Genomic DNA, 11466 nt, shown 5'->3' on the forward strand with positions numbered 1-11466 from the left:
GTTGTCAGGCAATCTCAATGCTGTGCGTTACAGGGAAGACATCCTCCTCCCTCATGTGGTACCTTTCCTGCAGGCTCGTCCTGACATGACCCTCCAGCGTGACAGTGACACCTGCCATACTGCTCATTCTGTGCGTAATTTCCATCAAGACAGGAATGTCAGTGTTCTGCCATGGCCAGCGAACAGCCCATATCTCAATCCCATTGAGCATTGGGACCTGATGGATTGGAGGGTGAGGGCTAGGGCCATTCCCCCCAGAAATGTCTGGGAACTTGCACTGCAGTACTTAATGCAGCTGGTGGCCACACCAGATACTGACTGTTACGTTTGATTTTGACCCCCCCTTTGTTCAGAGACACATTAATCAATTTCTGTTAGTCACATGTCTGTGGAACTTGTTCAGTTTATGTCTCAGTTGTTGAATCTTGTTATGTTCATACAAATATTTACACATGTTAAGTTTGCTGAAAATAAACAGAGTTGACAGAGAGAGGACATTACTTTTTTTGCTGAGTTTATTTATGCGTCGATGTCTTTGTTCGTCATCTCTCTGTTGAAACCAATAAATCATTCTATGGGGAATGGTGCAATGGGTGTAACACTCTGGTTGTCCACCAGAGGTCACAATGTTCTTCTTTGTAGTTGACTTCGTCTTGTAGTGGAGTGTTCAAATAGAACAGATATTCAGATGCACCAATGGTTGTCTGAGATGGGATTTTCTTCCTTCCCACCTCGTGTCTTTAGTCAAAGTTCTAGGACCAGCTGCAGACTGGCAATATTACGGTCGGATCTTTATTTTCTTCACCTCGTGTGGATATTCAAAGTTCTAACCTTTTTAAGCCGTGTAGCCACAGCTAAACTTTTTTGGTTTTAGCGTTTCAACCATTTGTAACGTTTAGCTCACGCTTCACGTCTGCTGGTCTGAATATGTTCATTCTTAATGAGTCCTTTTAAGCACTCTTCTGTCCACATCCGGTGTGTGGCTTAGTTAATGTGTAAATTACATGGAAAACATTATCTCGTTAGAAAACCAAAATCACATTCCTATCTTAACAAAAATAGTTGAATTGTTCTTTATATTGCTATCATCAGCCATTTGCCAAGCTGATCTGAGTGAGGCCTTGGATCCTCGACCAGGAGAGTCATGAAAAATGTTTGCTAAGTACAATGTAGTAACTACTTTTTACACAGGATTTAGCTAGGTAAATTAAGTGTATCTTGTGGGGAACTTATTTGTAATGATTGTGTACTTATACAGTACATTACCCATCCTGACAACCTTATCCTATTTCTTACGTTTCTAAAATCAGTAGCGGTGCGTGGGTAAAATCACTGTAGAAACCAAGCCAGGTAATTACAGCCTATGTGTTATGATAATTGTGTTGTTTGCTCTATAACCTGTTAGTTCATACTGTATGCCTTGACACTGTGATGTATAGGCCGAGACAATAGGAAGACACAGTGGCAGTAATTTGACCGTGAAGGCCTGATTCACACAGAACAGTTGATGTTGAGATGTGTCTGTTACTCTGTGAAGCATTTATTTGGGCTGCAATTTCTGAGGCTGGTAACTCTAATTAATTTATCCTCTGCAGCAGAGGTAACTCTTGGTCTTCCTTTCCTGTGGCGGTCCTCATGAGAACCAGTTTCATCATAGCGCTTGATGGTTTTTGCAACTGCACTTGAAGAAACTTTCAAAGTTCTTGAAATGTTCCGTATTGACTGACCTCCATGTCTTAAAGTAATGATGGACTGTCGTTTCTCTTTGCTTATTTGAGCTGTTGTTGCCATTAAATGGTATTTTACCAAATAGGGCTATCTTCTAAATTCCACCCCTACCTTGTCACAACACAACTGATTGGCTCAAACATATTAAGAAGGAAAGAAATTCCACAAATGAACTTTTAACAAGGCACACCTGTTTATTGAAATGCAAAGGGTGGCTTCTTTGAAGAATCTCGAATATAAAATGTATTTGACATGTGTTATTTCATAGTTTTGATGACTTGACTATTATTCTTCAATGTAGAAAGTAGTACAACATTTAATAAAACCTTGAATGAGGAGGAAGTTTTGACTGGTGTTGTATATTTTTGACAACTTTTACTTTAACCCCACGATCTGCCCATAGTAAGCTGTTTCTCCCTGTGGCTAGGGTGGGTCATCTAGGTGTTTGTATGTCTATGTTGGCCTGATATGGTTCCCAGAGACAGCTGTTTATCATTGTCTCTGATTGGGGATCATATTTAGGTAGCCATTTCCCCATTGTTAGTTGTGGGATCTTGTCTATGTTTAGTTGCCTGTCTGCACTAGTTGTATAGCTTTACGTTTCGTTCGTTGTTCTTTATTTGTTTGTTCAGTGAGTTTCTCTTTATTAAAAGTATGTGGAACTCTATGCACGCTGCGCCTTGGTCTCATCATTACGACGATCGTGACACCACTACAGTTCTAAAGAAAATGATTTACTTTGTACTCCATACATGTTCCCTGACAGCCAAAAGTGCACATTACATTTCAAATGCTTAGCAGGACAGGAAAGTGGTCAAATTCACACATTGTCAAGACAACATCCCTGGTCATCCCTACTGCCTCTGATCTGGTGGACTCACTAAACACAGTTGCTTCGTTAGTAAATTATGTAAATTATGGAATTGTAAATTAGGGAATGGACTCTATCCACATGTTTATTCATCCTTCTGTTTTTTCCAAACAAATGTAAATGTTTTTTGTCTTAATGTTGTAATCTGAGTGTTGGAGTGTGCCCCTGGCTATCCATACATTTTAAAAACAAGAAAATCGTGCCGTCTGATTTGGTTAATAAGGAATGTGAAAGGATTTGACTTTTGACACTGAACTATTGTATATTTAAAACCAAATACATTTGAACTTTTATTCAAGGAGTGTTTTACTGGGTGACATTCAGTTTTACTTCAGTCATTTTCTACTAAGGTATCATTACTTTTACTCAAGTATGACAATTGGGTACTTTTTCCACCACCTGCTATCGTTACACTATAATAACAAGTAAGTACCCATCAAGATACACTTCCTTTTAACTAGCAAAATCCTGTGTAACACCTAGTAATTGCATTGCACTTATGCAGATATTATATGTACTCTGGTGTACTAGTGTATTTTTTCTCCAACTTAGATCACACTTCCGGAAGCTTGAAAATGAGGTTCAGTTGTCAGGATGGTTAATGTACTGTAACTGAGTCAGGTTGTGTTTATTTGTCTGTATAGCTCAGGGGTGGCCTCGTTGTTGAACTGTGGGTGGTGATGGACGTGTGTTGTGGACTTATGGTTGTTGGTTTTTCCAAGCAAGACATATACACAGAGTGTAAAAAACATTAGGAACACATTCATAATATTGAGTTGGCCCTCAGAACAGCCTCAATTTGTTGGGGCATGGACTACAAGGTGTCGAAAGCGTTTCACAGGGATGCTAGCCCATTTAAAACCGAGCAGCATTGCAGTTCTTGACACAAACCAGTGATCCTGGCACCTACTACCATACCCCCCTGTTCAAAGGCACTTAAATATTTTGTCTTGCCCGTTTACCCTCTGAATGGCACACATACATTATCCATGTCTCAATTGTCGAAAAAGCTTAAAAATCCTCCATTAGTCTGTCTCCTCCCCTTCATCTACACTGAATGAAGTGGATTTTTACAGGTGACATCAATAAGGGATCATAGCTTTCACCTGGATTTACCTGGTCAGTCTATGTCATGGAAAGAGCAGGAATTCCTGATGTTTTGTACACTCAGTGTATATATGATATGTTACAGTCTGGTACAGTAGAGCACGGCATATAGGGTATGAGAGCTGATGCTATGGTCTGGTTTGGCACGGAGACAGACTTGGCAGAACAGGTATACTGTTTCGTTAAAAGTTGTATTAAATAGAGTACATTTGTCCAAGAATACAATCATTGTGCAGTGATCAAGGTGTGATATGTGTACATCCATTATTTGATCAACTAACTAATCTATGTCCTATTATTGTTTGTTTTATTGATTTTTAAAACACCTTTTGTATACAGACAAGAAACTTATGAAATTCCTTTGAAAATAAATACCTCAAAGACAGGTTTTATATCAACAATACTATTATATTATTCCTATACTGTATATATAAACATTCATAAAGATATATAAAAGGATGGCACTCTTCGTAGGGCAGTGTCCCCATCACTGTCCTGACGCATTGATTTAAACCTTTTACTTCAGTGGGGATATATCAGGGTCATACAGATTGTTTCTTGGTAGTCTTAAACAAATCCACATTTGAAACAAAAGTATATACTTCACACACATGGTTATGGGCTTAAAAAAGAAGACACCTGTATCATGTCAGAAATAGTTGAAATGTATATCATTTTGAGTTTGCACGCAAATATTTTACTTTATATTGATGGATTCTGGGTTCTGACTCCTAAAAGTTGAAATAGGGTTAATTATCAGGTATCCTATTAAAATATTGAGTGATATGGTCTGGAGAGGGTCTACATCAGAAGTTCATGGTTATCTGTAGGAGGAAGGCATACGGTGGGTGCAATTAAGCTTGGAATGTGCTGAGTGCAGGGAAAACGATCACATGTGGCAGCACTGATAAGAGGAGTGAGCACTTTGGGTTAGAGGTCAGGTCAGATGAAGTGAGGAAGAACAGGTATCACAAAGGTTCTGTCTAGCAACAGAGATGTATTGGCTATTCAGATGTGTAGGAGGAGACTCAGCATAGGAGAAAGGGTTAAATATCAGTGCTTGTGTGAATATGTATTTTGTCTGAAGCAGCTGTATTGACCCAATGGGCGAATAAACTTGGTTTAAGCTTTACTAACCGTCAAGAGAGTTTTACTAGGTTCATTTAGAACCTAACAATATACACCACAGAAGACTGAAATATAACAAAACTGTTTCACATAGAAACACCGGATTTTCGGCAACAACAAAAACATATGTACATTAATTAATTATGAAATTATGAAACATATGAATTACATTCCACCCATTAGGCCAGTGGGTAATTTCAATGCAGGAAAGGATTTATGTCTCTTTGGACCAGAGGAAACAGTGCCCACTACTGGTGCTCCAACACCAGTCGTTCTGGTTACGGTCTCCCATTCTTGGCTCGACCTGGGCCAACCCCGCTTCAGAGGCAAGCCAGTAGAGGGGTTGCAGGTTGGCACAGCCTCCAGTGCCAGACAAAGAGTGATCAAGTGCTAGTGGTGGTATGTGGGGAGAGAGTCTCAGTGGAACGTTGATTCTGACGCTGTTGATTTCTGTAGGAGAGAAGAAGGTGTGCTGATTAACCCTTTGAGTTACATGGTAGAGCAGATACTGTACTTCAAACCATATTTAATTCAGGGAAAATGTATGGCCCATGTTCCTTAAGCCAATAGCACACATAGAAACAGTAAACAGAGTTTTTATATATATGTATATATATATATATATAGTGTACAAAATATTTTTTATTTATACTAATACTAATATTGAACTGCTAATATTGAACAACTAAATTCACAAAAATAACTTATAAAGAATAACAGAATTCTGACTAACATAGCTTGTGCAATACAATACATATATAAACTTACACTTTGGTCTGTCTTTTAATCAGTTTTTTGGCAAAGCTCCCATTTGGGTCGAGACAGAGCAAACCTCCGGATTTCAGTGTGACACTGATTGATAGAGAGGGGGGGGGGGGGAAAGAAAAATTGTGGGGGGAGAGAGATTTTTTAATCAAATTGAATTGATCATTTAAATATATATTTGGAGAGTGTGCATTTCATTTTCTGTAAGTACAGTACATTACATGACTGTACAGCACTGTATAGTACAGTAACTCACATGAGTTCTTCCTTAGAGCAGTGTGAGCGAGGAGGGTAATAGGTCCGTTTCCTGATTAAACTGATATTCACCCCCCCTGTATGTACTGTAGGACACCGGCACCGAGGATCTTGTATAGTTCTCCCTGTAGAGAATTAAAGAGAATGTCAAACAAAACACTTTAGTCTCCCTCCTCCTTTATCAACAATTTCCTATACCAGCTTTAGTATGGATTCACTCTGAAACCATGTTACAGCAATCTTGACATTTAAAAGTAATTTCTAAATGAGCAGACATCTGCAACATTTACTGCACAACATTTGCTGATCTCAGCCAAAGAGATAATGTACCTTTTAAAGGCAATGTTATCGACGATGTTATACGGATTGAAACCCGGCCTTGACGTTTTAGTGGCTATTGCAAGAAATTGATAACATGCACTACTGATCAAAAGTTTAAGAACACCTACTCATTCAAGGGTTTTTCTTTATTTTATTATTTTCAACATTGTAAAAACACATATGGAATCACGTAGTAACCAAAAAAGTGTTAAACAAATCAAAATATATTTTATATTTGAGATTCTTCAAATAGTCACCATTTGCCTTGATGACAGCTTTACACACTCTTGGCATTCTCTCAACCAGCTTCATGAGGTGGTCACCTGGAATGCATTTAAATTAACAGGTGTGCCTTAAAAGTTAATTTGTGGAATTATTTTCCTTCTTAATGCGTTTGAGCCAATCAGTTGTGAAAAGGTAGGGTGGGTGTATACAGAAGATAGCCCTATTTGGTAAAAGACCAAGTATGGCAAGAACAGCTCAAAGAAGCAAAGAGAAATGACAGTCCATCATTACTTTAAGACGTGAAGGTCAGTCAATACGGAACATTTCAAGAACTTTTAAAGTTTCTTCAAGTGCAGTCGCAAGAATCATCAAGCGCTATGATGAAACTGGCTGTCATGAGGACCGCCACAGGAAAGGAAGACCCAGAGTTACCTCTGCTGCAGAGGATAAGTTCATTAGAGTTACCAGCCTCAGAAATTGCAGCCCAAATAAATGCTTCACAGAGTTCCAAGTAACAGACACATCTCAACATCAACTGTTCAGAGGAGACTGTGTGAATTAGGCCTTCATGGTCGAATTGCTGCAAAGAAAACACTACTCAAGGACACCAATAATAAGAAGAGACTTGCTTGGGCCAAGAAACACGACCAATGGACATTAGACTGGTGGACATCTGTCCTTTGGTCTGGAGTCCAAATGGAGATTTTTAGATCCAACCGCTGTGTCTTTGAGAGGCTTTGGTGTGGGTGAACGGATGATCTCTGCATGTGTATTTCCCACTGTATAGCATGGAGGAGGAGGCATTATGGTGTGGGTGTGCATTGCTGGTGACACTGTCTGTGATTTATTTAGAATTCAATGCACTCATAACCAGCATGGCTACCACAGCATTCTGCAGCGATATGCCATCCCATCTGGTTTGGGATGAGTGGGACTATATTTGTTTTTCAACAGGACAATGACCCTCCAGGCTGTGTAAGGGCTATTTGACCAAGAAGGAGAGTTATGGAGTGCTGCATCAGATGACCTTGCCTCCACAATCCCCCGACCTAAACCAAATTGAGATGGTTTGGGATGAGTCGGACCGCAGAGTGAAGGAAAAGCAGCCAACAAGTGCTCAGCATATATGGGAACTCCTTCAAGACTGTTGGAAAAGCATTCCAGGTGAAGCTGGTTGAGAGAATACCAAGAGTGTGTAAAGCTGTTATCAAGGCAAAGGGTGGCTACTTTGAAGAATCTCAAATATAAAGTACATTTTGATTTGTTTAACACTTTTTTGGCTACTACATGATTCCATGTGTGTCATTTCATAGTGTTGATGTCTTCACTATTATTCTACAATGTAGAAAATAGTACAAATAAAGAAAAACCCTTGAATGAGAAGGTGTTCTGAAACCTTTGACCGGTAGTGTAGTTCACACCCATAGTCCACAATTCTATAGTTAGATATGTTTAATTTTCTACAAAATATTAAAACATAATACTAATTGTCATCAAAAGTTCTACAGACAGATTTTTAAGGCAGTTACCTTGTATCATGTAGATGACGTCTGAGCAGACCAGAAGAACAATAACAGTCATTGCAGTATTCATGATGATCTTGACTCTGTAGACTGTAGTTGCAGTGTGGCTGTTGTATCAGAAGGTAAGCCAGCTGCAGTTTTCTTCTTTTTCTTCTTCAGTTGCAGTGAATTTCTGAGTTCAACAGTTTTCTTTGCTGAGTTGCTCTTCCCGCCTCCAGTTTAGATTCTGTCTGCTGTATCGTGGTAAGAGACATCTTATATGGTCTGAGCTCTATGGAAGTGACTCGAAAGACCACGGGAACGGGAAGCAAGCCAAGTCTTGCATCTGGGAAAATAAGTGTTCACCCACTTGTCTCTCCTCTTCTCCCCTCCCACATGCATGTCTGAACAGCAGCCCTTCTCTACCAGATAATTTCACAAAAAACTCACCACTTTTCATTGTTAGAATCACCTTTTTATGAGACACCTTCCATCCATCCTGTATGGACACTGAACCAGTGTCGTGTGTTGAGGTCTGAGGATGGGAAGGCACTTTCTATTGAGCCCTGTACCGCCTCAGACACTGTCTGTGTCAGGTCATGCTAGAACTAAATGCTGAGGAGCTGTCCAGGTGATTTGTCTTGTACCATTTGTTAACTCTACAATCTGACAAGACCAGCCTTAAGTACATGGCATATTTTGAAAGGCTCTCGTTTGTTGGTGTTGCACTTCTGTGACATTGTTTCAAATTTTTGCAGTCCATTAAGCCAAGGAAATTATGTTCACCAAGGTGGTAAAACCTGGCTCACATCTGAACATTGATATTGTCCAGTATGTTGTAGTAGATTCACCCCCTCTCTACTCTGATAGGCTGTTTACTATGAGTTTTGCGTTCTGCCATTCCCAGTTCATTTTATTTCTGATCAAATCGCTCATAGAAACTATCCAAGTCTTGTCACTGTCGTTCCAGTAATTTCATTATATCGCTGATACAGGTACGACAGAAACCAATATCCATCACTTCTTCTGCAGAACATGGAAGAGCGGTTTAATTGGAAATTCCTTCATAGGCCATGAGCAAAAAGCATGGTGGCGGCCTCTAGATGGGTTGTTTTCAGCTGTTTTCAATGACAAACTCCTTCTGCAGCTGGATAAAAGCCAGTGTCCCTTTGTTAGGAAAGTAAGCTTCTTGGTATGTATGTGCTGTGTTGGTTGCTGGTCTGGTAAAATTGTTGTAAAGTATTTTGTAGCTGGTCCTGCTGAGTTATGTGTATGCCAAAAGGACTGTTTGTGATTATTGAAATTGTTCACTTTAAGTTAGTAATTATTCTGTTTTTGTTCCTGAAGGGGAAGGCACCTTGGGGGTGTTTAGACAAGAGGCCTGCGGGCATACATATACCCGTAGTATGTACTCTGTCTATGCACACTAGGTAAGACCTGGGCAGACCATCCCCTGTATTTTGGTTAGTGCGCCAGGTGGCGTTAAGAATAAGTCAGTCGTGGATAGGTAGGTAAGGTAGGAGAGGGGGCTCTTTAACTTTTACTTTCTTTGCTTTGGTTCTGTCCAGCCCCTTTCCCCCAAATTACCGTGTGAAGGAAGAATAAATTCCCTGTTAACGGTAATATTCTCTGCCTCTGTCATCCTTACCCACACCTACAGTCACATACCTGTTTCACTCCAGGTGGAGTTCAGTGTTGCAGGGTGTTGCGTTCCCTCCTCCAAGAGGCGAGCGTAACCCAGTCACACGTCCAGTAGCAATGTGCCAGGGAGTCTAAGTCATTGGTCGTAGTCTGGATGCCAGATGTTTAGCTAACACTCCAAATATTATCAGATGAATAAGAGTAGCAAGGAATGGAATGACAGAGGCTTTAAAGCTCAACAGACTGGTACTACTTAGACTACTTTTGCTCTCGAGTGGCGCAGCGGTCTAAGGCACTGCATTTCAGTGCTAGAGGCATCACTACAGACTCCGGTTCGATCCCAGTCTGTATCACAACCGGCCGTGATTGGGAGTCCCAAAGGGCGGCGCACAATTGGCCCAGTGTCCTTCGGGCTAGGTGAGGGTTTGGCAGGGGTAGGCCATCATTGTAAAATAAGAATTCATTCTTAACTGACTTAAATTCATTCTTAACTGACTTGCCTAGTTAAATTTAAAAAATGTATAAAACATTCAGGAGTCATTGAATTTCCTTGAGTTTCAGAGGGATGTTGCAACGCTGTTCTCTACTTCTAAACACTTCTGAACCAGTGTGTTGTAATTTAAATATCTACATTCCACCATGTGGGAAAGAAAAGCCCTGGCATTATTAAATCATGGTTTGTTTAAACACTCCCAAAACAAACTATAATGAGGGTAATTTATCAGTCTGTGTGTGTGTGCCTTGCGAGGAAAATCCACTGACTGTCACTGTGACTCAATAAATAGCAACTCAGGTCAATGAAAGGAAGAGTGTTATAACACTAAATTATTTCACTGTGTTACTGAGCAGATGTGATTCCTAATAATGAATTTCCTATTGGGCTAACAATTAAGACGTTGGCTTCTTCTGTGAGAGACCTGGGTTCAAATCCCGCCAGTGACATCCCTGTGACTGTCAATGGGTGGGTGTAGCTGGTGCCTAGAAGTCAGGCACGGGAGAGCAGAGAGTGGACAAAGCACTTTACTAAGGCAATCATTTGCACAGAACGCAACCGCTTCACAAAACAAATGTCCAACGAACAAGTGAGGCAGCACAAAGTACAAAAACCTAAGTACCAAGTACCGGCTGCCACAAACCACTGGTAATAAAACAAAACCTGGCGCCAACCAGCCGGAAGCGTGCCAACCTTGACAATAAACAATTTCACACACAGACATGGGGGGGGGGAACAGACGGTTAAATACACAACAAGTAATGAGGGAAATGTAAACCAGGTGTGTGGGAAAACAAGACAAAACAAATGTAAAATGAAAGGTGGATCGGCAATGGCTAGAAGACCGGTGAAGTTGACCGCCGAACGCCGCCCGAACAAGGAGAGGAACCGACTTCGGTGGAAGTCGTGACAGTGATTCAAACAATACCTATGGATAACACTGATATTTCTTATTTGCAAGGACAAATTGGTTATTAGTCTTTCATTGGAAGCATTACTCAACCACCCACTACTTTCAAGCATGGTTGAGATGCTTGTCCTTGATGGCTTAACAAAGTCTTCAGAGCTGCCAAACTGACAAGGGTCTTATGTTAGGGAAGTGTGTGTTCGTTTGTTTGTGTGTGTCTGTGTGCAGGGAAACACTCTTGTTCATTGACACTTGTAAAATCTATGCCCTGATGCATCGAAGACACTTATTTTTTTTACATTTATTTAACCTTTATTTATACAGGTTTTTTTCATTGAGATAAAATCTATTTTTCAAGAGAGACCTGGTCCAACAGCAGCAGGGGGAATACAGTTTCAGACAAAATAACTTACATACACTAACACAACATTAAACAAAGCACACATTCAGTGCAACAATTATATATCAGTCAAAAAAACAGGAATATCATAACTAAAAAACAGCTGTCCTAATGACAATTACA

At 40.2% G+C, this 11466-nt stretch overlaps 1 protein-coding gene across 1 annotated transcript; it reads right to left on the reverse strand.

Moving 5' to 3' along the window:
* Positions 1 to 2876: 2876 nt before the first annotated feature.
* On the reverse strand, positions 2877 to 8224 carry LOC115138875 (growth-regulated alpha protein-like). Its single transcript, XM_029676069.2, has 4 exons — positions 7930 to 8224; positions 5856 to 5979; positions 5603 to 5686; positions 2877 to 5284 (listed from the first exon to the last, which is right to left on the reverse strand). The coding sequence occupies exons 1-4, from the start codon at positions 7991 to 7993 to the stop codon at positions 5218 to 5220; spliced, it is 339 nt and encodes a 112-aa protein (XP_029531929.1). The 5' UTR covers positions 7994 to 8224; the 3' UTR covers positions 2877 to 5217.
* Between the last annotated feature and the right edge of the window lie 3242 nt (positions 8225 to 11466).

The sequence above is a fragment of the Oncorhynchus nerka genome, linkage group LG12, assembly GCF_034236695.1.
Source record: "Oncorhynchus nerka isolate Pitt River linkage group LG12, Oner_Uvic_2.0, whole genome shotgun sequence".
NCBI lineage: Eukaryota > Metazoa > Chordata > Actinopteri > Salmoniformes > Salmonidae > Oncorhynchus > Oncorhynchus nerka.